The 27,167-nt window shown below is 54.1% G+C and overlaps 2 protein-coding genes across 3 annotated transcripts in view; one reads left to right on the top strand and one right to left on the bottom strand.

The window, feature by feature from the left end:
- Positions 1–5,666, top strand: part of PLEKHG3 (pleckstrin homology and RhoGEF domain containing G3) — a 73,185-nt gene extending 67,519 nt beyond the window's left edge. Inside the window, 4 exon segments of the mRNA XM_009211735.4 lie at positions 74–187; positions 2,365–2,865; positions 2,867–3,785; positions 4,304–5,666. Of these exon segments, the coding sequence (XP_009209999.2) occupies positions 74–187; positions 2,365–2,865; positions 2,867–3,785; positions 4,304–5,025 (2,256 nt within the window). The 3' untranslated portion in view covers positions 5,026–5,666.
- A 2,253-nt stretch (positions 5,667–7,919) lies between these two features.
- SPTB (spectrin beta, erythrocytic) overlaps positions 7,920–27,167 on the bottom strand; it is a 136,352-nt gene continuing 117,104 nt past the window's right edge. For both annotated transcript variants that reach the window (XM_009211736.4, XM_003901929.5), the window contains exons 33-36: positions 15,100–15,356; positions 11,597–11,770; positions 11,269–11,311; positions 7,920–11,091 (exon numbers count right to left, since the gene is read on the bottom strand). In XM_009211736.4, coding sequence (XP_009210000.2) covers positions 10,924–11,091; positions 11,269–11,311; positions 11,597–11,770; positions 15,100–15,356 — 642 coding nt within the window. In that variant the 3' untranslated portion in view covers positions 7,920–10,923. The remainder of the gene's footprint in view (positions 11,092–11,268; positions 11,312–11,596; positions 11,771–15,099; positions 15,357–27,167) is intronic.

The raw sequence follows: 27,167 nt of genomic DNA, 5'->3' as shown, positions 1-27,167 counted from the left end.
TGCCTGTGTTGGGATGCAGAAGGGATCAGCTTCCAGTTGTCTTGGAGTTGATGACTGACCTCTACCTCTGCAGGGAAAGGGGCGCAGGGAGTCTGAAGGCTCCAGGAGCAGCAGAAGGCCCAGTGGTCGGTCTCCAACCAGTGCTGAGAAGCGCATGAGCTTCGAGTCCGTTTCTTCCCTGCCAGAGGTGAGCGACCAGCAGGTGGGATGGGGATAGCAGGAAGAACTTGGAGTCCGGATTTCCAAGTCTGCAAATAGGGCTTTCAGGCATAGGCTTTCCCATTGGGCCCATGGGAACAGAGATTCTCCACCTCCCAGGACTCTCAGCCCTGCATGAAGTCTGTTTGGCCTAGAGTATATGGTTTGGTAAGCAGACCACCCCTTTCTATGAATTAGAAAAAGACTCCCCTTTGGGCAGATGCAGTCCCATGTCAAGGGCACACAGCTAGTGGAAATGAACCAGGTATTAGGCTCCCTTGGTTAGGCCACCTTGTATGGGTTATAAGGCCCTGTCCCTGCCAGCATGCCAGACATTGAAATCACACCTGTGGTCACCTGGGCAAAGGGTAGGGAACTGATGTCTGTTGGACATGTCCTCTGTAACTGATGTGTTATTTCTTCCTTCTCTTCCCCACAACAGCTCTAGAAGGAAAAGGGCTCTGAGTGGTTGATGGCGTGCCTAACACTGAGCAGCTCCTGAGGGGCGGGGCTGAGATCAGACCTGGGGCTGGGACTCAGAGGCCCACTCTCCTCCTCCTGCTGCCCTATGCTGTCTGTGGGTTGTGGGAAGCAACATCCTTTACTTTCCCAAAGTTATAAGGGAACGATCGTGAGCTACGACCTGGACCCCATGTTGGACCCCACAGCCAGGACTAAGAAGCCTGGGTGATACTGGACAGGAATGTAGCATGATGTCTTAGCTTGAGCTGCTATAACAAAATCCCTTACTGCTGCCTGGGTGGCTTAGTTATTGCTCAGTTTTGGAGGCTGGAAATTCTAAGGTCAAGATGCCAGCAGACTCTGGTGAGGGCTCGCCCTCTGCTTCATAGATGGTGGCTTCTTGCTGTGTCCTCACATGGCAAAGGGGCAAGGAAGCTCTCTTGAGCCTCTTTTGTAAGGGATCTGACCCCATTCATGAGGATGGAGTCCTTGTGACCTAATTTCCCAAACGCCCCACCTCTCATTCCCATCACACTGGGTGTTAGCCTCCACCTGGCAATTTTAGGGATATGCAGACATTCAGACCAGAGCAAATGGGGGTGTCCAGTAATAATACAATGAGAACCACGCATTAAAACATTTAAAAGCAGCAGATGAAATTAATTTTAGTAGTATATTTTATTTAACCCAATGTATGCAGAGTATTATTCTAACATGTAATCAACATAAAAAGTTACTGATATATTTTGTCCCTTTTTTCTATACAGAGTCTTTGCAATCTGATGTGTATTTTACCCCAAGAGCAGGTTTCCACTGGGCCTGACCCCATTTTGCATGCTCAGAAAGCCACATTGACTATGGCTCCCATGTTGAACAGTGCAGGTCTAGATCCTGGGTGCTCTGCAGATTCCAGACTAGAACAGAAGGAATTAGGTCCGATCTTAGAATTTAGTGTTTGCTCTTCTCTCTCTAATGACTGCTCTGGAAAGCTGTGTATATCAGCAGTTCTGTGGTTCAAATTACCGTCAAGGTGGTCAAGAGGGAATTCTCACGTTTGCTTTCTTCCTTGCCCATTTCCTGGGTGTAGGCAGTTGTGCTGGGCCCACAGGTTTTGGGAGGAGCCACATTCCTGGTCCTCACCCTCTTGACAGGATTCCAGCATGTGGCTGTGTTGCTCTCTAGACCCTCATCCACGTGGGAGGCCCCGTCCCCTGAGGAAAACGAAATGGCCTCTCATGTTGCACGGGTCTGGGTTTGAACCCTAGAACCTCCAAGTGAGGAGCCTCTAGGGCTTTGGCGAGCTGCCTCCCCATCAGCCATGCTGGTTCCATGATGCTGTGAGAACCAGCCCCTGGGAACCCGGGGCCATGCCCTACCCACTGTTGTGTATTCCCACCTCGTCCCTGTAGTTCCCAGGCTGGCTGCCATCAAGGTGTCGCCATCCGGCACCATCTGCATTCTTAGTGTTTTCCTTGGTTTTGAGGACATGGGCCCAGCACCCCCACTGTAGGATGACTAAAGGACACAGTCATGTTCCTCTAAGGACCCACTGCCCTACTCCTAAGTTGTGCTCATTCTGATTGCCTTGGGTCCTAAACTGCAGGTCCCTGTCATTGGGCCTTGAGCAGGCCATGCTATTCCCTTGTTCCCCGGGTCCCATGAAGGAGGCTTTTACTCATGTGAGCCTTTTCTGCTATGTTTCAGGTTGAGCCGGACCCTGAGGCTGGGAGTGAGCAAGAGGTATTTGCTGCTGTGGAAGGGCCCAGTGCCGAGGAGATGCCCTCAGACACAGAATCTGCAGAAGTCCTGGAGACACCGCTTGATGCCCACCAGGGGCTTCTGGGGATGGACCCCCCGGGTGACATGGTGGGCTTCGTGGCGGCTGAGAGCACTGAGGACCTTAAGGCCCTGAGCAGTGAGGAGGAAGAAGAAATGGGGGGTGCCGCCCAGGAGCCTGAAAGCCTTCTGCCACCCTCCGTGCTGGACCAGGCCAGTGTCATTGCGGAGCGGTTTGTTAGCAGCTTCTCTCGGCGGAGCAGCGTGGCACAGGAGGACGGCAAGTCCAGTGGCTTTGGGAGCCCACGGCTGGTCAGCCGGAGCAGCAGCGTGCTCAGCCTGGAGGGCAGTGAGAAGGGCCTGGCGCGGCGTGGCAGTGCCACAGACTCCCTCAGCTGTCAGCTCTCCCCAGAAGTGGACATCAGTGTGGGGGGGGGGCACAGAGGACAGCCCTTCTGTCAATGGGATGGAGTCCCCAAGCCCAGGCTGCCCAGTGGAGCCTGACTGGTCTTCCTGCAAGAAGAAGGAATCAGCGCTCTCCACCCGAGACCGGCTGTTGCTAGACAAGATTAAGAGCTATTATGAAAATGCAGAACACCACGATGCGGGCTTCAGTGTCCGTCGCCGGGAGAGCCTCTCCTACATCCCCAAAGGACTGGTAAGAAACTCTGTCTCCAGATTCAACAGCCTTCCTCGGCCAGACCCAGAGCCAGTACCTCCAGTGGGGCGCAAGAGACAGGTGGGCTCCCGGCCGACTTCGTGGGCCCTGTTTGAGCTCCCAAGACCAAGCCAGGCAGGCAAAGGGGACCCACCTCCCATCTCAGATGCTGAGTTCCGCCCATCATCAGAAATTGTGAAGATCTGGGAGGGAATGGAGTCTTCTGGGGGGAGCCCTGGGAAGGGGCCCGGCCAGGGCCAGGCCAATGGCTTTGACCTGCATGAGCCACTCTTCATCCTGGAGGAGCATGAGCTGGGAGCCATCACGGAGGAGTCAGCCACTGCCTCCCCGGAAAGTTCCTCTCCCACTGAGGGGCGCAGCCCAGCCCACCTGGCCCGGGAGCTGAAAGAGCTGGTGAAGGAGCTGAGCAGCAGTACCCAGGGGGAGCTGGTGGTCCCACTGCACCCCCGCATCGTGCAGCTCTCCCATGTAATGGACAGCCACGTGAGCGAGCGCGTCAAGAACAAGGTCTACCAGCTGGCCCGCCAGTACAGCCTCCGAATCAAGAGCAACAAGCCAGTGATGGCCAGGCCACCACTGCAGTGGGAAAAGGCGGCCCCTGAGAGGAACGGGAAGAGCCCCACTGTGCCCTGTCTACAGGAAGAGGCTGGAGAGCCATTAGGTGGCAAAGGTATGACAGGAGCGGCATGTGGGCCCTTCCCCAAGCCTAGGGACTGCAGAGCCAATAAGGAACCACTTGGCTCCTCGGGGAAAGTGACCTCTAAGGAGGCTCTACCAAAGGGAGAAGCTAGACCCTGGGCACCAAGGGCACAGGGTGAGCCCTGGCGGCCAGTCCAGTGCTCTGAGGCCAAACTTGCTCTCCTGGTTAAGCCCTTTTGATGCCCTCTGCTTCAGCCCTTCCCATCCAGCAGAGACTTCTGGAGGAAGCATGGCCCCAGGCCCCTCCTTTAGCAGGATGGGAGCAGAAGCTCTCCCCTCTTCCTTTGACACCTGACCCCTTTCCACTGCCTTCATTCTTCCCATGGCCCTTCATGAAAGGGGCTGTGGATGGTAAATGAGATTTTCCCCATCACACCCAAACCCCAACAACCAGCCTTTCCTGGAAGGTGAGTTGGATCCTGCTCAGAGACCCCCTTGCAGCTCTGCCCTCCCACCCCGTGCTTCAGGCAGCTTGCTCTCTCCTCACAGGTAAGAGGAAGCCAGTGCTGTCTCTCTTCGACTACGAGCAGCTGATGGCCCAGGAGCACAGCCCTCCCAAGCCCTCCTCGGCTAGGGAGACATCGCCACAGCGTTTCTCCTTCAACCCGTCTGCTGTCAGCCAGAGGACCACCTCGCCTGGGGGTCGGCTCTCTGCCCGGAGCCCCCGCAGCCCCACGGAGACCTTCAGCTGGCCTGACGTCCGAGAGCTCTGCTCCAAGTACGCCTCCCGCGATGAGGCACGCCGAGCAGGGGGTGGTGGGCCCCGCGGCCCACCCGTCAACAGGAGCCACTCGGTGCCGGAGAACATGGTGGAGCCACCTCTGTCGGCCAGGGTGGGCCGCTGCCGCAGCCTGAGCACCAAGAGGGGCCGGGGAGGCGGAGAGGCTGCCCGATCCCCTGGGCCTCTGCCCCAGAGCAAGCAGGACGGAGGGGAGACCCTGTATGTCACTGCAGACCTCACCCTTGAGGACAACCGGCGGGTGATTGTCATGGAGAAGGGACCCCTTCCCGGCCCCACGGCGGGGCTAGAGGAGAGCAGTGGTCAGGGACCAAGCTCGCCAGGGGCCCTGCTGGGGCAGGGCCAGGACTTCCGGCAGTCTGCAGAGTGTCGGCTGAAGGAAGAGGGTCCCAGGGACCCGGCAGACCCGAGCCAGCAGGGTAGAGTGAGAAACCTCAGAGAGAAGTTCCAGGCCTTGAACTCTGTTGGTTGATGCTGACTCCTGGGGGAGGGAGGAGTCATGTTGGAGGTTGGGGAAGAATCTGGGCATCCTTCCCCTCAAGCCTGGGCTCATGGAGCCCCTGCCCAGGGCCCTCCGGCGGGCGGAAAGTCTGTCCCCTCTGCCCTTCGGGAAGGATGCTCCCGTGTGCAGGGGTCTCCTGCCTGTGCCATCCACTGGGGCTCGAGACAACTTCCCACTCACCTGTGAGGCTGGTGTGGCTGCTTCCCTTGTAAATAGTTCTTTTCTGGTAAGAAGCCAAATATCGAAGCTCACCTCTTCCCAGAGAGCAAGCTTTGCTCAGGCCTGCAGCGTTGGCTGGCCATGGCCACAGCCAGACCGAGGAGCCCACCCCCAGCGAGACTCAGGCAGTGGCCTGGAGAGGCTTTACTCTGTAACTGTGGCTTTTCTTAGGGTCCAGGCAGGAATGAAGCCGATAATTTATTGCTTTCCATTCCGTGGTATGATGTGCGCGTGCGTGAGTGTGTGGCCTCTGTTTATTCCCCTCCTGTCAAGAATGAAGTGGATGCAGTTCAGGTACTTTTGAGGGTTGTTGCGCTGACCCTGTGGTTGTCGCCGATGTACACACATTTCATTATTTGCCAATGGTGCAATAACCACTGCTGACCAACCCACTATGTGTGAACTCCTTCCTGGGCCTGGCTGGGGTAGGGAAGGTTATTCGTGGGCCAGGGATGTCTTAGGGAGATGGAGACATGGAGGTGGTTCCTTCCACACTCATTGGTCACCTGAGCTCATGAAACATAAGGCACTTGGGTACTGGTGGGGGAGGTGGGGCAGGAGGATGTGAGGTTGGGAGCTTGCTCTCTGCTGCCTGCACTCCCATGGGCTTCTCTGTCAAGCAGCACCCTGCTGTCCTGTCTAGGGTAGGGAGTCCCGCATGCCAGCCTTTTGCTCTTTTCCCCAAGGGCCAGAGTTGGACTAAAAAAAGGGAGGTGGTGAGGTAGACCGTTTTTCTCATAAGCAGAAGTTCCCAGTATCTGGTGCCTTTTGCACTTCTCTCCAGTTCCCAGGAAACGTCCTAGAAGGCAAGGATTCTTTTTTTTTTTTTTTTTTTTTTTTTTTTTTAAAGAGATGGAGTCTCATTCTGTCACCCAGGCTGGAGTGCAATGGTGTGATCTTGGCTCACTGCAACCTCCGCCTCCCAGGTTCAAGCGATTCTTGTGTGTCAGCCTCTCAAGTCGCTGGGACTAGAGGCACGAGCCACCACACCCAGCTAATTTTTTGTATTTTTAGTAGAGACGGGGTTTTGCCATGTTGACCAGGCTGGTCTCAAACTTCAGACCTCAGGTGATCCACCCACCTCGGCCTCCCAAAGTGCTGGGATTACAGGGGTGAGCCCCTGTATCTGGCTGAAGGCAAGGATTCTAAACTTGGAGACTAGTAATGTCCTAAAGGTGTCTGCAACATTGGATGAGGAGCACTAGTGCATTTTTCTGGGATGATTCCTCCCTTTTTATCACATTCTCAGAAGTGTCTTTGATTCAGAAGAGTTAGGAATGCCTCCCTATTTCAGCTGGGTTTTCTGCCCTTTCTCCACAGTGGTCCGGCCTCATTTTGCTCAATTTTTTTTTCTGACTGGGGCCTGGGAGGTGGACGCTGCAGGGCCTGGATGGTAGAGCTGCCTGACAAGTGTTCAGCGGAGCTGCTGGGCCAGGGCCCTGTGGGCCTTCTGACCCAACCTGAAGATGGGTCTGCTGAGTCTAACAAGGTCAAGGGAAGATCAGAGGGACCTAGATTCTTTTTTTTCCCCCGCTTGAAATGGAGTCTTGCTCTGTCACCCAGGCTGGAGTGCAGTGATGCAATTTCGGCTCACTGCAACCTCCACCTCCCTGACCCTCACGTTGTCCAGTGCCCTTGTGGTTACTCAGCATCATATCTTGAGACTGGCCTGGCAGGAGCCAGTGACTGTGGAATGACCACAGAAGATTCAGGGCAGCTGCCAGACCAGGGGCTACCTCTGCCCTTCGCTGTTTCTGCTCAAGAGAGGTTGTCACTAGCCTCTGATCTTCCCTTAAAGAACCCAACTGGGGCCGGGCGCGGTGGCTCAAGCCTGTAATCCCAGCACGTTGGGAGGCCGAGATGGGCGGATCACGAGGTCAGGAGATCGAGACCATCCTGGCTAACACGGTGAAACCCCGTCTCTACTAAGAAATACAAAAAATAGCTGGGCGAGGTGGCAGCGCCTGTAGTCCCAGCTACTCGGGAGGCTGAGGCCGGAGAATGGCGTGAACCCGGGAAGCGGAGCTTGCAGTGAGCTGAGATCCGGCCACTGCACTCCAGCCTGGGCGACAGCGTGAGACTCTGTCTCAAAAAAAAAAAAAAAAAGAACCCAACTGGGGCTCTTCAGAGGGTGGGGCCCAGGAAGTTGTAGTTAACCCCTTCTCCAGGCAGTCCTTACACAGCCATCTAGGTATGCCTGGGAACCTTGCACCAGGTCGGTGGTTCTCACTGGCTGCCCATTGGAATCATCTGAGGAGCCTTTTGGAAACGGTGCTTACATTCCATCTCCCTAGACCAACAGAAACCGCCCTCTGGAGGTGAATCCCAGGCTTAGAGATTCTGATGATTCTGTGGTCCAGGAGTGCTGAGATCCGTGCTGAGTTCTGTGGGGAGGGGCCTGGACTGATCATTGCTCGGAAATGATTTTGCCCTACAGCAGGCCTTCAAGTTGATCAAATGCATGAATGAGCAAGCTTTTCTCGGAGTTTGTGGTGAAGCCCAGGACCTGGGGGCTTGCAGTCGTCCCCATAAGGCTCCCAGGGACAAGCTGGAGAGTCTGGCTGTCCCTCTGTCTCCATGGTGCCAGCCCTCTTAGACCCAGTTCAAAGGGAGAGGAGGCTAGTCAAATAAGAAACTGAGAGAAATATGGGGCATTATTGATTTATTAGAAAAACTAGTAAATGGGATTCCTCTGGTTGGTGGAAGCACGGTTGAGCAGGTGGAGGACAGGACCCAGCTGGCCCCAGGGCCAGCCCCAGATTGCATGGTCTGTGCCCAACAGGGTTGCATTCCTCTGCAGCCACCGCCTCCTCGTTTCCTCCCTGAGCTTGTTTGTCCAAGCCACCAAGCCATGTGGTCCCACTGGCTTCGTCCTCCTCTGGATTCCTGCCCCCCTCCCATGAAGGAAGGAAGAGGATTCAGGGTCGGCCTTGGGGACCCTGGTTGCCTCCGATAGGCAGGAAGGAGGAGGGATGTGGAGGAGAGGCTGAGCCTTCCACGGGCCTCCTGTTAGGGGTGCTAGTGGAGGCCAGGTTGGGGAGGAAAGCCCAAGGACCCTCCACACCTCCCATAGCCAGTCAGTTGAGGCCGGGACAAAGGGGAAGGAGAGGGAAGGAGGACCGCCTGCCCGTGCCCGGAAGGAGCTTCCTCTAAACTGCCCTGGGGAGGAAGCCTGGTATGCTGGTGTGGACTGGAGCTGTGTCAACCTAGTTTAGGAATACTGTCAAAGAAAAGACTGTAAAGTAGAATAAGGAGAGAAAAAAAAAGACCTTGCCAGGGTACTGGGAGAGCTTAGCCCTGTGTTGCACAGGGCCTCCCAAAGCTGGATGCCTGCGGTTTCAGTCCAGTTGGTCGAATGTCTTGGGGCCTGGGTGACAGGAGGGATGTGTGGGGAGCTGGCAACAGAATGGTCACATGCAGCTGGCTGCCCTGGACCAGCCCGGGGGACCTGGGGTGGTGAGATGCTAGCTCTTCCACTGGAGTCCTTTTCTTGGGTCTGTGGAGTTGCTTGCTGGAAATGACTCACTTCAGGTGCTGATTTGGCACACGTGGAAGGGGGAGGGTGGGCCCTTGTCCCTTGGCTCCCTAAAGACTGGCCGAGGGAAACAGTTGAGGGAGATGCTTGCCACCATCTGCCCTTCAGCAAGAAACCTGCTTTCTGCCCCAGAGGACATGCCCGCAAGTGCACCAAAGGCCTACTTTATTGCTAGGTGAGTGCAGTCATCTCACTGCCTTGGTTTCCCCAGATACAGAAAGAGGCTGGTGAGTGGTACACACTAGGTTCCCTGTATAGGATCATATGCACTGAAGCCAAATGAAGACCTTGCCCACCAGGGCGGGAACCTGGGGATATCAGGCTCCATTGGATGACGTCTTCCTTCCTGTAGCTCCTGCCTGCTGCAGTTGGTGTCTCCCTGACAGTGTCAGAGCCACAGGGTGGGACTGATTTCTGCTGGCACTGGTCAGCACTCAGGGTTCCTCAGGGGGCCTCATTCTGGATGCCTGCCCCTGTGGCTTCTACCTGAACCTCACCTCCTTCATCTCCATGGAACTAAGGTCCTTCACACAGGGAAAGTGATAGAAACTGCCTGCAGGCCCTGGGGACTTCTATGGTTTCCCTGGGGGAGAATGCTGCCACCCGCACCCCACCTGCTTGACTCCTCTCTTGGACCTAACCCTAGTTAGATACTGGGCCAGAACTGTGTTGCTTTCAGAGTAGAGTGGTGGGAAAATCCTTGTGGAGTGACTTTTCTCTCCCTCCAGAAGTATGACCTGGGCAGCAAGGGGAAGGCCATTCCTGAAGACGTAGGTTGCAGAACTTCTGGCGCTCAGGGCTGGAAGGTGGTAGATATTTGACCTCCGTACTCATGTGACACTCCCCGCCACCCCCCACCCAAGACCTGGGGCCAAGACCTTCTGGAGAAGCTGATCAAGGGGTACCACACCTTCACGGCTGTGGCCCCGACATCTGTCCCAACTGTGCAGGGGTAGTTGTCACGGGTGGTGATGCCAAGGCATGGCTGCATCTGCCACCCCGAGACGACAGGTGATCAACTTTGTTGTCTGCCCAGCCGTACCTTCCGAAGTCCCAGCTGCAGACAGGATGCAACTGGACATTTGGCTTTGGGATGCTTCACTGCAGGTGCACGGGTATCCATCTCGTATTTGGGGGCCCACACTGTCCCCTAGGGGGCCTACGTCTGTCGGATATTGCTGGTTTGGCTGCCACTGGGAGTGGGGGGAGGGTCCTAGCATTGAGAGGGACAGCCTTAGGCAGTGTTGTGACCTACTCCTTCAGATCACAGCCCTGTGCCCTAGCCACAGTTTTCAATGAGGAATGGTCTGACCTTGCTGCCCCTCCTGGGACTGCCTGTGGTGGCACAAGGGTGCTGGAGGCACTCAGCCAGGCCCTGCCAACCGTGGAGGGTGCCTTTTGATCTGGGGGGAGAAGCAGAGAGGAGGGATGTGGTGGCCCCTGAGGTGAGCGTTCCAGTTCTGCGGAAGCCCAGCGGGGAGGAGGTTGGCAGCACCCAAGGCCCTGCACCCAGTCTGGTCCCCTCAGCCCCCGACAGCCCCTGACCCAGAGCTAGGGCTTTGTGGGCCACCTGAAGGCTCCTTCCTCATGCCCCTAGGTGGCTGGCCATGCATTTCCAGTGCCCTCCTCCTTTCCCCTTTCCCTGGCTGCCACCAGGTGGGAGGTGACCCCAAGCAAGACTTGCTTTAGGAACGGGCAGCGTTTGAGGAACCCCATCAGCCTTCTCCAGCTCTTTTTTTTTTTTTCTTTTTTTTTGTTTGGTTGGGGGTAAGGGGCCTGCGCACCCTCGGCTCAGGAGGAGGGTGGGAGAGGAAGGCGTGTGCCTCAGAGAACCGTTTCCTGCCCCCAGGCCTGGAGGCCCCGAGGGCGCCAGAGGAGCTGGGAGCCCCTGTCCCCGGAGCAGACCCGGCGCGGGCGAGGGCATGGAGGGGGCGTCGGCCCAGGACGCGCGGGCGAAGGCAGCTTTTGCAGTGCAGCGTGGGGCCCGGGGGCCCGGCCCGCGACTCGACTCGATTCGACAGGCGGGCGGCGGCAAGAGGAGGCCAAGGCCCGGGGCGCCCGGTCTCTGCGACTCCGCCGCGCCCGCCAGCCCCACCCGCGGGGGCCTCCGGCCGCTACTTCTTTTTGGGGAAGAAGCTGAATCTCTTCTCCTTGTCCTTCTTGCCAAGGCTGGGGTCGGGGCCGGAGAGGGAGGGCAGGGGCAGGCTCTGCGCCTTGACGCGGATGCTCTGGGACTCGTTGATGGCGGTGCTCACGCCCTGCAGCCAGGACAGCATCTCCTCCTGCGGGGCAGAGGGTCACGGTGGAGTCTGGAGGCCCACAGCCCCCACCTCGCGGGCCAGGCAACAATGGGGGGCTCTTGGGACTGCCCCTTCTGAGGGGGCCTCCAGGGCAAGCGGCCTGGGGTCCTCCACCTACCCCTTTGTTAGCCAGGTCTGGGCTAGACTGCCCGCGCTTACCTCGTCCTTGCCATGGAAGAGCCACTCGCTGCCATTACTCAGCCTAGGAGGACAAAGGGTTTCCTGTCATGGAGACACCTTTGGAGGGGGCGCTGGGCAGAGGGCTGGCCCAGCCTCTGCCACAATTCCCTGAGCCGAACATCCAGAACCCTCTCAGGCAGCCCAGCACTTTCTGAGGTCAAAGTCTGGACCATCAGCCTCTTTGATTTGAAAAACCCCTGAGGAGTAGCTCAGGCATGGAGCTGGTCCCATACAGAGGGCCTCTGCCCTGCCACTAATGCCCAATCAAGCCATCAACCTGAACTTTCAAAGGCCAGGAAGGCCTCACCTCAGTTTAAAGACATGCTTCTTCTTTTTGTAGTTGGCAGCAATCTCACAGATGGCATGTCTCAGGGCCAGGGGTTCCTCCCCATGGTAGGGCATCCCCAGGGCCAGGTTCTTGGCATCCTTGTAGAAGGTTAACTCACTGTTCCTGAGCACACAGTACAGGTTGTTCCAGGACCTGCAAAGATGCAGACAGGCAGGTCACCCGCATCCTGATACGGCATCTCTGGTGTCAATTCCTATAGCTTCACCATTAAAACAAAATTACAGCATGTTTGTTCTGATACATAGTAACATATTTTATTGTTAAAAAATCATCTGCATGTAATTTCATTACAAAAAAAATAGCTATTATTAACATTTTATGTGTTCCTTCTAGTCTTCACATTTTCACTTTTTTTTTTTTTTTTTTTTTTTTTACTATTCACAGGTAGCTAAAACTTGGTTATGTATATATTCAATTTTATATCCTGTTTCTAAGCATAACACTAAATCATGAGTATTTCTCCATATCCTCAAATATTTCTTTTTTTGCCGGGCACGATGGCTCACACTTGTAATCCCAGCACTTTGGGAGGCCAAGGCGGGTGGATTGCCTGAGGTCAGGAGTTCGAGACCAGCCTGGCAAACATTGTAAAACCCCGTCTCTACTGAAAATACAAAAATTAGCCGGGCTTGCTGGTGCATGCCTGCAGTCCCGGCTACTCAGGAGACTGAGACAGGAGAATCGCTTGAACCCGGGAGGTGGAGGTTGCAGTGAGCTGAGATCCCGACACTACACTTCAGCCTGGGTGACAGAGATGAGACTCCGTGTCAAAAATATATATATATAAAAAATTTATATATAATATATAAATATATATTAAATATATATGTTATATATGTGTGTATATATACATATGTGTATGTATATATACATATATGTATGCACATACACATGTATAACATGTATATATGTATATATACATGTTATATATGTACTATGTGTATATTATAAATGTAATATAATATATAAATGTTATATATAATATATAAATATAATATATACCATATATAATATATAATAATATATAACATATATAAGATAATATATAACATATATAATATTTATATATTATATAATATTTTTAGGCTGAGCCTCTATCAGGCTGGAATGCAGTAGCCCGATCTCAGCTCACTGCAACCTATCCCTCCCAGGTTCAAGCGATTTTCTTGCCTCAGCCTCCCGAGTAGCTGGGACTACAGGCACAAGCCACGGCTAATTTTTGTATTTTTAGTAGAGATGGGGTTTCACCACATTGGCCAGGCTGGTTTTGAACTCCTGACCTCAGGTGATCCACCTGCCTCGGCCTCCCACCGTGCTGGGATTACAGTCCTGAGCCACCACGCCTGGCCCATATCCTCAAATATTTCTTAAAATAATTTTGAATAGCTATGTGGAAGCCTATCACAATCCCTTTATTGATGAACCTTATAATACTGGAAAATTTGCCCATAATTTAAATAGCGATGTGATGAACATTCTTACACATAAATCTGTGCCTGTAATTCTGATCTTACCCTGAAGTACACTTACAGAAGTGGAACTATTACGTTTTAAGACCAACAGTAAAAAATTAACTTTTGAAGTATTTCTACATCCATTAGCGTATTTGATTCTCACTACAGAACTGTGAAGGAATGAACAGGTTTTTGTGTTGGTGATTGTTTTTTGTTTTGATGAGATGTGCCAAGCATACTAAACTTTTTAAAGGAGCAAATTTTACAAATAGGGCTCATGTCAGCCAGGCATGGTGGCTCACGCCTATAATCCCAGCACTTTGGAAGGCTGAGGTGGGTGGATCACGAGGTCATGAGTTCGAGACCAGCCTGACCAACATGGTAAAACCCTGTCTCTACTAAAAATACCCAAAAAAAACCCAAAACAAAACAAAACAAAAATACAAATTAGCCAGGTGTAGTGGCACATGCCTGTAATCCCCGCTACTCAGGAGGCTGTGGCAGAAGAATCACTTGAACCCGGGAGGCGGGAGTTGCAGTGAGCCAATATTGAGCCACTTCACTCGAGCCGGGGTGACAGAGTGAGACTCTGTCTAAAAAAAACAAAAAACGAACAAACAAAAAAACCAAATAGGGCTCATGTCGACTGGCATGTTTGGTGAGAGCATCAAATTCATAACTGAAGAGGTGGGCTGGCCCGAGCCTCTTCATTCACACATGGGAAGCATGTTGCTGCATTTCTACAGCAACAGACTCTGTTTCCTCCTCCTCTTCATCCTCCTCTGTCCCCCTTTTCTCCTGTCCCTCTTCTCCCCCCTTACTTTTGAGGGCAGGAAGGTGGGGAAACTAGTAGAGCACAGAGGGAGGAAGTTATGGAAGGTCAGAGAGAGAAACTGCCCATGCAAAGCTGGCTGAAAAGCCATTTTACGAAGCCCCATTTCTCACTTCCCGCTCAGGGATCTTTCCTCTAGCAGAAAGGCAGTTACGAAGAAGGAACTGGGTCTTTGGAGAAAGAGCTTGCCTTGAACAAATGACTTAACCTTTCTGAGACTCTGTTTTCCCCACGGAAAAGAGAAACATCAATGTCACAGGATTGTTTCGAAGATGTTATCAGTCCTAACATAATGCCTAGCATATAGTAGGTGCTCAGTAAATGTTAGTTTCTCTTTTCCGGGCAGACTGTCCATTTAAGCAATAAATAAACCTTTTCAGGGCAACTGGGCCCCCAAATGGTTCCTTTTTGGAATTTGGAATCCCTTTCGTGAGTCCCCCAGATACACCCTGCATGCTCATGCTGCCAGCTGTCCCTGGGAATACGGCTGGCTTCAACCTCCTGGTGCTGCCCTATTTTCCTGGGACCCTGGACGGTTGCTAGAAAGAGGAGGCCCCCAGGGGCCCCAGACAGAGACAGCCCTAGATAGACCAAACCCAAGGGCATGACTGTTTCAGGGTCAGGAAAGGACACAACCTTTGAGTCACTTCCTTGGGGTCATAGAGTCACCAAATGACAGCACTGGAAGGGACTTCTGGGAGGCAATAGGCCATGCCCTATCCCCATCACTCCCATTTTACAGCTGAGGACACTGAGGCCTAGAATGGTAAAAAGTGGGGCTCGAACAAGGACGTTGTTAGTGCCAAGACCTGCCTAACCTTTAGAGCTACCTACCCCTAGCCCTGGGATAATAGGATAATAATAGCTAGTGTTCACCAAGTGTGTTCACCTACTGTGTGCCAGGAACAGTATCTGTAGTGAAAAGACATACTGTTCTCATCATCCTCTCCTTCCAAATGGGGAAACCGATTTAAAGAGGTTGAGTAACTTGCATGAAGACATAAGATTTAAACTCAGGACCAGAACTGGAGATGGGCTTTCCCATCATGGCTACTTGGGCTGGCCCAGAGGGGGTGCCCAGGAGCTGTCACAGGCCGAGGCAGAGGCTCTGCTGGCAGGGAGATCCCTGGGAGCTGTCCAACCTCCCCTCAGCCAGCAGCCTCTCCCGCACTCACCTGTTGGAAGCCTTCTTGTTGGGCCCCTCCAGGTCGTGCTTGCGGCCCAGGTAGCCTTCCATCTGCACACTGTGCCCATGGTCCCGCGGGGCAAGCAGCGTTGCAGGCTCATCGCCCTCGCTCAGAGGCGTATCTAGGACCTTAAAGAGGGGCTCCGTGGTGGGTCTCTCGTCCCCAGCAGATTTCTGCCCATCCTCGTGCTGCCCTGGCGGTGGTGGCTGCTGCAGGTTCTGAGGCCACGTTCCCTCTTCTTCCCCCTGCTCAGGGCATAGGGAGGAGCACACCTTTCTGGGGGCTCTGGCCTAGAGATGGCTGTTCTCAGCAAAACTGGGAGGTCAGCAGCCCCCCTCCCCACACCCCCAAGCCTACTTCCTTTCTACTCCCACCTCCTGGCTCACCCTGGTTCTCCCACAACCTGCTATGGGTGCCCACTTGCTTCTCTACTCTGCCTGTGCTTCTGGCTCCATTTCCATCCCATTCTTCCTTCAGAGAGCTGCACGGTGGCCCCCTCACTCCAATGTAACATAGCAATGGAAGGTTCTTAGAGTGAGCCAAAGAGGCCTGAGTGATTATTTCATTAAAGGGGTGTGAGGGAGGGCAGGTTCCAATGCTGCTGGCAAAGCTCTGGCCCCTCCCCTTGCTGCAGCCAGACACTCATATGAGGAAAATTCTGCTGCTAAGACAAGTTCGACAACCACTTATAGTAGAATGTTGAATGGGAACTTTTCTGGTACCTTCAAATTGTGCCTAAAGCCCTAAAACTAAGGGTACCAGGTCCTAAGTCTGCCCCCGCCACCTTACAAAGGGAGAACCCAGACCCTCCCTGGCCAACAGGTCTAACAGGTCCTCTCTCCATCATTGGGTGAGAACTTTTTGGACAGGGCAGTGGTTCCTAAGCCTGGCTGCCTTCCGCAATCACCTCAGGGGCTTTTAAAAGAAACACTCTCAGGCTCCATCTCAAGATGCTGAGTTAACTGGCCTGGGGGTCGGCACATTGGTATTTCTTACTGAGCATTTCATGGGACCTAATGCGCAGCAGCTGAGAATTCCCCTCGGAAGGAGGCACTGCCTTGGGGAACTTCTGTGGTCTTTACCTCCCTGCACCTCCCTGTGGAGACTTGGGGATCCCTGGCCCCTGCCCAAGTCAAGGGCGGGGCCTCCAATGGTGCCACTCACTGTATGATGTACAGGTGCCCACGAGAAGGGAAGCTGACCTGCCATTCCCTGGCTGGGTGTCTCCTTATGCTAGACCTTGCTGATCTGCCCTTTTGCCTGTTGGGGCAGCAGGGAGCGGCTTCCCATTGCCAGGTGGGACAAGAACGGGTGGATCTCCTCCGTGCCAAGTGAGCACCAAGGAAGGCAGCCTTGCTGGAGCCATCTGGCCAGGACCCAGTCCCAAAGACCTGACTGCTAAACACCTTTCAGCAAGAGGTAGGAAGGCCCCCAAGCAGCTGGATGCCTGAAGCACCAAGGACATCTTTAGCCAGGAGGTAAGAAAAGGAAGTCCTTTTTCTCTTCCCTCCTCCCGGCCCCAACAACTGAAGACAGAGGTCCAGAAGAGTGCAGGGGAGGAGCGGGAAGGAGCCAGGAGAGAGCAAACCATGTTCTCCCTGGTCTGGTTCTTCAGACCATGGGGCAAACCCGAAACAGGGGATGGAGGATGGGAGGATGTGGGCCCCATGTTGGACATCAGATTGAAGCTTTAAACTGAAACAACTGAGTAGACTTTTTATCCACTGAAAGTGACCAGGGTCTGCCTGAGGTGGCCTTAGGAATGGGAAGGGGGACTCGATGGAGACGCTGGAAGGCAGTGGTTGCAAGAAAGATAAAACTGGTCATGTTTGTATCTCATCAAATTAGGACCGTTCAGTAAACAGGTTACATGTTAGGATTCCAGTGAGATTTCATTTAAAGAAAGGGGTTTGTGGCTGGGAAAGTTTGGAAACCACGGACCTAGTCTAACACTTTCGGTCTATAATGAGAAAACCAATGCTCAGAGAGGTCAATGACTTGCCCAAGGTTATACTGTCAGAGTAGGCAGATAGATATGAGTAGGAGGGGGAGCCCCTGAGAAAGGGAGGTCTGGAAAGTCTCACACCCCGGAGACCACCCAAAACATTCACGCTAGATATGAGCAGAGAGGAGGGGAAATATCTATGCAGGAAGGAATGCCCCAAGATACCCCTTAAGACGCCCAGTCACCACTCACTCTGCAGTTAACCTGTGGGAATGTAGCCAGCTGCACGCTAAGGAGGGAAAGAAGGCAAAGGAGAAATTCCTACGAGATATGCAGGTGCAATAAATACCAATATACACCCTTCCTGGAGTGGCAGTAATTAGCAACGTCACCATTCAGTAGGATTCATATCCGACACCCGCCCCTGCAGGTTCATCAGCAGACAGTAAGGGGGAGTCCCACAAACCTGGGGCAGGAACTAGGTGGGGCGAAAAGATGGAGACATAAGACAGAGGCAGGGAATTAGACAAAGGGAGAGACTTGAGACAGAGGCAGGAACTTAAAGAGTGTGTGGAGGAACTTAAAAACCGCAAGGCAGAACTCTCGAGTTGCTGGGTCATCTTCTGAGCAGCCTGCTCTGCCTCATCTTTCAGAGTGTACTGTCTCTGCTGCTACCTCACTCTTGCTCTGAATACTGCTGCTTCCCAAGCAGACCCGCTGGTTCCTCTCTTGGAGTCTACTTCAATAAACTCCCAGGCCGGGCGCAGTGGCTCACGCCTGTAATCCCAGCACTTTGGGAGGCCGAGGCAGGTGGATCACGAGGTCAGGAGATGGAGACCATCCTGGCTAACACAGTGAAACCCCGTCTCTACTAAAAATACAATAAATTAGCTGGGCGTTGTGGCACGTGCCTGTAGTCCCAGCTACTTGGGAGGCTGAGGCAGGAGAATCACTTGAACCCGGGAGGCAGAGGTTGCAGTCAGTGAGCCGAGATCACACCACTGCAGTCCAGCCTGGGAGACAGAGTGAGACTCTGTCACAAAATAAATAAATAAATAAATAAACAAATAAAATCGCTGCTCTTTATTTTCCTTCATAAACCTTTTGCTTACATTGCTACTTGGTCTCTTGGCTGAATTCTTCCAAGTAAGACCAAGAATTGAGGACTCCGCATTTCCTGGTAACAACAAGGTTAACAGGTATAGGAGGCGGTTTGGAACATGCACTCCCAAAATGGACAGACCTGAGCTTTTATCCCATCTTTATGGTGTTCATCTTTTCCCACCTTAGTGGCCCCTGAGGGTTGTGGCCAGGCCACTCTTCTCTCTATGCATCTGGCAGCCTTTGGACCCTAGACTGTTTGCAATGAGCCAGCATTGACCATAAGGATCTGGAGGCCCAAAAGCACTGCCTGGATCACCGTAGCAGGGAGGAAGAGCAGGAGAGGCAGGGATGGGACTGGAAGCCTAGATTGGGGTCCTTCTGTGGGTCCTGCACTCTGACTTGGGTATGCATCTGGGGAGGGCCTGCTTTTCCTCCAAGAGGGGTAGGAGTAGGTTCCAGAGGAGGGGACATGGGCTGCACTGTTGCTCCTGCTACCATCAGTGCTCTCCCTGCCCTTGGGTCTCAGAGAGGCAGCCACGGCAGATATAGGGAGGGAAGCTTGCCAGACCCTCTCAGCCATGTTCGCCCCTCTCACCCAGGCTCTGCTCTCCTGGGACTGGTTTTGCTAGAGACCTCTGTGTCCACATTTTCTTCCTATACTTCCATTCCATTTTCCTCCCTTTAGAAAACTGTCCTCTGAAAATAGAGATGGACTTTGCCAGGGCTGACTCCCAACTTAATCCCATCTTTCTTCTGTTTCCTCTTAATGGGTGCCTGGCCCACATTCCTTGGCAGGGACATTCAGAGGCTATGCCAGTGCAATAAAAAATTATATGACCGGGGCACAGGTTGGCTTTGGAAAATGGGGGTTTCCAATGTATGCAAAGATTTATTTGGCGTTCCTGACTGCTCCTGTAGAGACAATTTAAAATGCATTCTGTCCTCTCCACCCTGAAGGCCAAGGCCAAGAATGAGGGTGAGAGATGAAGGAACTGGGCTTTGGCAGGGCTTCCCTTCCTCTCTGGGAGAGGGGAGCGGACACAGGTGAGAAAGGTGGGGTGTAATGAAGGTGGGTACAGAAGACGGGGGAGAGGCTTTGGGGACAATCCTTTCATCCCTTCCTCAGCTCCCAGGAGTCTGGCCAACTCCCTGGAGGGGTACAAGGAGGAGGAACCAAGAGGGGCTGGGGTTAGGGAAGAAGGAGGACAGGGATTTCTAGAAGGCCCTGTGAGCAGAGACACCAATGAGCTCTCAGATGGAGCTGGCCCCTTCCCTCAGCCCTCTTCCTGCTCTCCCATCCAGGACCACCAGCAGAGGGCCTCATAAGAAGCCCACCCCTTCCCAGGTGTTGGGTCAGACAGGTGTGGAGTGAGAGTCCCTTGAATTCCATTTGGGGGAAGGCAGAGAACCTTCCTGACTCAGTTAGTGGGAGTGAGCCTGTGACCTACTTCACAGGTGGTTTGCAGCCTTTAAAAGTGAGGTCATGTCTGTAAGTGTTGGCTCTGTCATGATCCTTCACCCCTCCCTATCCACCCCTGCCTCCCTGGGGCTTTGCTGAGCAATTATTGTGGCCAGTGTCCTGTGGGGCTAGTGTAAGGATCTCAAAAACCCTCTTGTTCCTGGAGTAGTGGATGCTCAGGACTGAGAAATGGGGAAAGGGAATTTCAGCCATTGAGAGGCAAGACCTCAGCCCCTCCTTTCTCGGCCATTTTCGGTTGGAACATTCTGAGGCTTGAGACAGGAAGGGGGAAACCATGTGAACAGGTAAGCAGTGCAGAAGGGCCTGAGGCCCCACCCCTTTAGGGCAGTGCAGAAGTGGCCTGAGGCCCTGCCTCAATGCTTGGAGTGGGGCACTGAGGTGGAGGGGCCCCAGAAGCCAAAAGCAGAGGTCCCCAGGTCCGGCCGAAGACAACAGCGTGCTGCTGAGTGGAAGGCTCTGGTAATTCACAAGTGGATTTTACAAAGACCTCACAACTTTGTCAAGAAAAGACTTTGAGGAAGATTGTATGTAGATACATATCCAAGAGGTCAAATCCTTTTCTGAAGCAGGACCATTTTTTAAAAAGTTACTCTTGGGGTTCCCATCTGCCCAGGGAAAGTGCTCAAACAACAGAGAGCAGGCTGGAGGGACGGCCAGATGCTGCTGGCAGGCTCCTTTCTTGGGGGAGGGGAGGTGTGGGAGCCTGACACAGCCCTGCAAGCATGTGAGTGTGTATGTAAAGATCTTTTGCAATTCATAAGAGATAAGGAATTTCTCTGGGGCCTTTTATTTCTAGCCATTCCTCTGGGAAGGGTATGTAGGTAGAATCAACAATGGGGGCCTTATCAGGGAAGCCGGTGGGGGAGGCTGGGGATGGGGTAGATGAAGCTCCTGTGAGAAAAGAGATTCTCAGAATTCTAGAGCTGGAAAGAGGCCTTGGGGTCATGGGATTCAGCCCTTCCTATCTCAGATAGGAAAACTGGGTTCTGGAAAAGCTCAGTGATGGCTGAGATTAGAGCACACAGCAAGTTAGTAGCAGAGCTGGGGCAAGAATCCATGGCCCTGCTTCCCTATCCACACAATGCCTCTCAAATTGGAAAGGGCACCGCAGGTGGTGCAGGAAGGCAGGGAACCAAGTAGCTGGTCAGGGACCCACCCGTGACCCCCTGGCTACGAACTTGCAGTGGGAGGCCTGTGGTCCTGTTGGCTCAGCCCTGCCTCTTTCTAGGCCAGATCCATCAAGGACCTCCCAGCTGACCAGCTGAACCATCCACCCATGCCAACTGTGGGCCCTGGGTCAGGCTAGCAGCGTGCTTTGGCAGGAGGACCCACCTCCCCTGAGCCTCAGGGCTAATAAGAGGGGATGAGGTGAGGGTTCTCTGGCTGCCCCCCTGTAAGTAGGCCGTGGTCTTAGGTGGGGACTGCCTTGACTGACAGGAGGTGGGATCTAGGGACAGAAAGCACCAGGAGAGGCAATGCTGGCTACTCATGTGGCTGAGGTGTGACTGAGGGACCGGCAGGTTCTACCCAAAGGCGCCACGTATGGAGGAGCTGATCTGAGATTCCCTTCCAACTCTGCTGTAAGGCAGGGGCTGTGCTGGAGTCCTCAGGTCATCAGGAAGATGCAGATTCCACCTGCACCACTGAGGGCTGTCACCCACCAGAGCAGGGGACACTCTGAAGGAGGAGAGTCTGCTGCTTGGAAGAAATTCTGGGTGTCCAGCTGGGGGCAGCAAGGGAGTCTAGACCATAAGTGGAGGTGAAAGAGACTTGGGGAGCGGGCTGAATAAGGGAAGGCACTACCTTTAGTCCTCTGGTTTGGGGAATAGGCAGGGGAAAGTGTCTGAGCTGTGTGTACTGGCTGTGGGATCGTGATGTCAGAGGAGGGCAGGGGACAGGCAGCATCGGTTGCTGGTTGACAGGGATCAGTGGAAAAGAGGGCACAGCCCTTTTGGGGCCTCACAGGATTGTAGTCAAACCAACATGGAGACGCCACAGGCTCCCAATGGGTGGGGGATGACCATCTCCGGGTCTTTGCAGTCTTGCAAAGTCAAGCAGGAGTCTGTGTAAGCTTGACTTTTTAGTGTCCTGCCTTGCTAGGAAACTGGCTTGGGTGGGGGAGGTAGGGGGTTGGGGTCTCCACAGAGGATGTGCAAAACAGGCCAGGGACATGGGCAGATGGGTAAACGTCTTCTCTGGGCCAAAGGAGGTGAAGGTGTATGTCCAAGCTCAGCCAGCAGGTGGCGCAGAGGACTGCACACAGACGACAAACTCCTCAGGCTCCCAGGAGAAACACAACCTGGCTGGGGACCACAGGGTCTTTCAGAGGTTCTGAAGATGCTCAGCGAACCCGGATGCATTTACAAGCAAAGAACACAGGCAACAAGGTCTCTCTAAAGGTAACGCCAGTGAGAACTAGGGCCTGAGGATGCACCCCAGAAACAGACTGACTGCAGCAATGGGATGCATCATGCCATGACTGAATTCATGTTAGAATTCACATGCTTTTAAGAGATGAAGGACTGAGGTAGGGGACGGAGGAAAATGAAGGGATTTAAATGATCACCTACTAGGTGCCAGCTACTCTACCTACATCGTCTCTTCCAATCCTCCCAGCCTCTCTACAAGGCAGGTAGTTATTACCCCCTGTGTTACAGACGAGGGAAACTGGGGGTCATAGAGAATGAGTGACCTGTCCATAGTCACACATTAGTGAAGAACGTTGAAGATGCAGGTCTGTCTGGCACCAAACTCTGTGTTCTTACTAAATCCTGCTGCAAGAGGGGAGACCTGTATCCTCACTCCAGAGGAAAGCACCTGTCCGATGGGGTTTGCAGTCTCAATGAGATGACCTTGGCTTATGCAAACACATGGCTGATTGACAGAGGCAGCATAATCATGCCAGAGCTGGAAGACGGGCTTGGGGCCAAACAAGACCCCCTGCTAGATGCCTTAGGCAACCAAAGAGTGCTGGTGACTGTGGGGTGCAGGGAGCAGGCAGCCAAGAAGTGTTGCCCTCGCCCAATGGCTGATGTCTTAGCTCTTGTCCTCTGGGTGAGAAGGGCTGTGACTGGGTGGGTTGGAAAGGCTGTTCAGAAGACAGTTGTTTGCAAGAAAAGAAAAAGAAATGGTTTGTTGAGCTGAGGGCAGCCAAAGAGATGAAGAGATGGCAACTTAAGGTGGGCAGAGACAGATGCCTTAAAGGAGAAAGCAGAGGCTGTTGCTGAACAGGGGGAAAGAACCAGGGCGGGGAGCTGAGGCTGGGATGCATGGTGAGGGGTCCCCTGGATTGCAGGCCAAGGGATGGGGAGGGGCTCTTACGAGAAGTTGGGCAGGAAAGCAGTCCAGTGCAACACTGCACCCCAGAGTCCAGCTGTCTGAGACGGCAACTGGGGGGCCTGGCCAAGATGACAGGAAGGGATGTAGGGCAGAAGAGCACCCGGTAAAGCAAATGGAGGGGAAGGGGAATGGCAGTGTGCAGGGGAGGAGAAACCTGGTCCACTGTCACCAGGGCGTGAGAAGAGAATGAGGCTTCCTCAGGAGCTGTCTTCACCATGCCCACCACCTGTGTGACCTCTTCAGGTCCCTGCCCTGGAGGAGCTGATGACTGCTTAGTCGCTCAGTGGTCCTGAGCCAGCCACTCAGCATTTGAAAGACTAGAGAGAGCTAGAAGACACTGACTCCCCCATCGATATCTGCCACCCAGTGGTCACGTCGTCCACTTCAAACCCATTTCTAAGATGCCTCCAATGTTTACTGAGTCTCATCCTGAGGCCATCAGTATCTAGGATGTTCTGAAACACAGCCTGAAAGAAAGAATTTAGGAAGAGTCTTTAGAGCAGAGGGGCCAGGAATATTGAATCTGACCACAGCAAAGAGAAAGGGACATGCCCAGCAGCGGGCAGGTGTCCAGAAAGAGCCTACAGCAGGTTTCTCCAGGGAGACAGGCGCAGTGCCAGAGTGTAGGCAGACACACCCCTGCCACACTGACTCAGGCATACTGGGTAGACAGGAACACGCCCAGGTTTTGGGGAAAACTGACGTTGTTTCCAGCTGGGTCTGCCCATTACCAACAAACATAAGATTTGCATTCGCTGCAAAATGTCTGAAAGAGTAGCAGGAGGAGAAGGAAAGACTGGGAGAGCTTGTTCAGGCGAGAAGAAACACAGCTGCTGTCTCCACACCCACATCTCTTCCATCCAAGGACGTCAGAGCCCCACCGCTGGCCGCTGATTAAAGCTCCTGGCTGCCTGCCAGGGAGGCTGCTGCTGGGGGAGGTGCCCAGGTTGCCAAGGGGCAGCAGCAGCTGGAGCTAGCCAGCCAGACACCGGCCAAGAGGTGGTCCTGGCTGCAAGTCCAGTACCTGCTCAGCCCCTCATGTTCGTAAGTGCTGGTTACTTCCCTGAAGCCACATAAACCTTTAATTCTATGGGAATGGAGAAGCAAGGGACCTAGGAGTCTCAGCTTCCATGTTCAGCCCTAGCGAGATGCTCAGGCCCTTTCTCCAGGGTCACTGGCTGCACAGGCGGTGCTGGAAGGCCTCGCGCAAGAAGGGCATCTGTGAGCTGCTCTTGGGGAAGACAGCTTTCCTTGACTTCCTGATGAGAAGGCTGATAATGAGGGGCACCCAGCAGCTGCTTTCTGGAGTGGCCTGGCATCCCGGGGTCCCTCTGCACTACAGCCTGGATCTAGCCTTGGCGCTTGGAGGCAGGCAGGGTATGTTTATCCCACACAGTGAGCCCTAGCAAAGGCGATTAGGAGCACCAATCCCTTTCAGGGACGTCACACATGGCGTCACCGCAGCCCTGCTGAGGGAGTTCTCAGAGCAGTTCCCGCTTCACTTCCCAAAACCAGAATCAGGCACAAGGGACAGGAAGATGCGCAGGGCTGTGCACTGGGGACCTTTAGCCTGGGGACACTTGCAGCATCTTCAATACCATTTCTTCTCCATGCAATCCGCCTCCTTCTCTCCCAGGAGAAAGCAGCCTCTCACCACACATGTTACACTGGGGCTTCTGAGGCACCCTGAGCCCGGGAGGTGGGGGATGCTCAGCAGGACCCCCAAGTCCTTCCCAGGGCCACAGCCCCAGGTGAAAGGGAGGTGCTCAGTCTTGAGCAGGTCTGCCTGCTCACTGCCGAGGGTTTCCTGGCAGACCTGGGCCTCCTTCAGAGCACTATCCTGACCGTAGCAGAGGTGCAGCCCCGCCTCTACTCCCCCACAGGGACAAAGGCAAACACCCTAGCCCTTTACTTCTTCTTTCCCATCTCCCGTCTTACACCAGTGGGTACCTGAGACCAGCTGGGTACCACAGCACTAAGCACCAGGCAAGAGGAAAGTGGTGAAAACTACTTCTCCCAGCCCCTCCCTATAATTTGCTAAATTGCTGACATACAGGAATGTTCCAGACTTTCGGTAATTCTCCAGAGAAGGCTTTATAAGAGCATGGAGACTCAGGGGATTAGGTGGTTTATCTAAAATCATGCAGGAAGTTTCCAACAGAATTGAGGACTAGAACCCAGATGTCCTGACTTCCCCTCCAGCAGTTTTGTCTTTTGTGAGTAAGGTCTCGTTTCTTCTGCCTGGCCTCCTATGCACTTACCTTTATGAATGTATTGGCCTTTACCAGAACACGCTCTAATGTGAAAAGGCAAGAGGTGAGGGAAGGTGGTGGGACCGTGCAGTGATGTGCTTGAGAAAGAGGCTGATGTGTGGGATGGCAGCTCCAGTCACCATGTGCACACACACACAGGGAAGGGTAGGACTGGGGAGGGGTGCCGCCCTGTGGTGTGCAGCTGTCCAGACAGGAGCAGGGGTGCCTGGTCCACTCCCATCAGTTCCCCCCAGCAGGAAGCCAACATGCACAGTGAGGGGTTGTACATGAAGCAACACCGCATGGATCTATTCTATAGGGCACTGACACCAGACCACACACAAAGGACCAGCAGGAGAGCCACCGTCCCCCAGGCCTATCCCAGAGGGGAGGCGCAGCCATTGGTCATTGCTCCCTGGGAGAGGCCTGCGGTTCTGTGAAGGGGTAGTCCCGGCCAGGCAGGCTGGAGGGACCAGCCGTTGGGCTTGCGAGGACTCTTCCAGAGCCAGGTTGGGCTTTCCCAACAGGCTGTGTCCTCCTCTTTCTCGCATCGAATGCGGATGGCGTATTAGGAGGGCCTAATACCTCTGAGGTTCATGGATCCCCATGAAAACTTAACAAAGGGCTCAGAAGACAGCAGCAGCAGGAAATCTGTGCATGAGGCCTTGGGTCTGGTGTTGAGTCACCATCTGGTTTCTTTCCGGCACCGGGCACAGTCCAGTCTTCTCATCTGCTGGAGTGGCTGGCTCTCCGGAAGGGGTCTCGAATGTGGGCTCACTCCTTCCCCCAAAGAGATCATCAGGTCCAAACAGGTTTTATTCCCCCCAACCCGGTGTCGTTCAGGTGTTGGCTGGAGGCGGCTCTGATGCACAAGTAATTACATTTGCACGGACACACATGACACAGACAATGGATGGAGTCGCTCTGGTGCTCACCGAGGAGCCCGCACACCGGGACACTGCCACATGCAGACACACAGGGACGCACGGCAGAAGCAGGCAGGGGCAGGGCACAGGGACAGCCCCAGCCCGTGTACGCAGTCTATGCCAGGCCCCCAAAGTTTGCTCTCCTTCCGGCAGGGGCTGTTGCTGGGAAAAAGGGGCTGGGACGCAGTCCACCACAGACAGGGAAGCGAGACCCCACATGCCACACCTGGAGCTTCAGAGGGAACTTCTGGGAGAGATCTTCAGCAGGAGCCCAGCAGTGCCCTCTGCTGGGCATGGTGGGCTGGTGCAGCTATGAAAGGGAGGCCTCTGGCCAGGCTGGAGGCCACAGAGGGGTGTGGGGGGGGGCGGTGAGGGGGAACGGGGGTGGGGAGAACGGGGGGAGGGGGACTTGGGGAGGGCATCTCCCTCAGATGGTGAGAAGGGTTGAAAAAGGGAGGCCTCACTGTTCGTACATGTTTCTGGGGGTGACTGGTGTACCACAAACTTCCATCTGGAATGCCTGTCTTCCTAACCTCACCCCCAGGTTCAGGCAGGCTCACCAGGCACCTGGAGAGGTAGACTGCAGGAAGGATCTGTGGCTCCCTTGACCCCCAGTGCATCCTGCCACAGCGGGGACATGCAGGGGGAAGCCATGCAAGCCATGTGCTGAATTCTTGCTTTCTTCTCGGTCAGCTGCTCCCCAGAGCAGTTCCCTAAGCCTGGGTGACAGCCTCCCAACCTCCCTGCACAGACCCCATGGGGTCCTAAGGGGCCTGCTCCAGGTAAGGTTCTGAGGCACATGCCCTAGGCCTCTGGTAGCTGCTGTCTTGGGCTCTCCCTGTCCCTTGAGCCAGGCCTCTGGCTCATCCTCCTTTCCTACAAGTTGGGGGGATGACCCCTGTTACTCAAAGCCCTGGGATTCTCTTCAATTTTGCAGACTTCCTTCAAGTCTGTTCTTGTCCCAGAACCAGCTCCATATCCAGACTCACTGACCCACAGGCCTCAGGCGA

Source organism: Papio anubis, chromosome 7 (genome assembly GCF_008728515.1).
Source record: "Papio anubis isolate 15944 chromosome 7, Panubis1.0, whole genome shotgun sequence".
NCBI lineage: Eukaryota > Metazoa > Chordata > Mammalia > Primates > Cercopithecidae > Papio > Papio anubis.
This window is presented reverse-complemented; position numbering and strand designations above follow the sequence as displayed.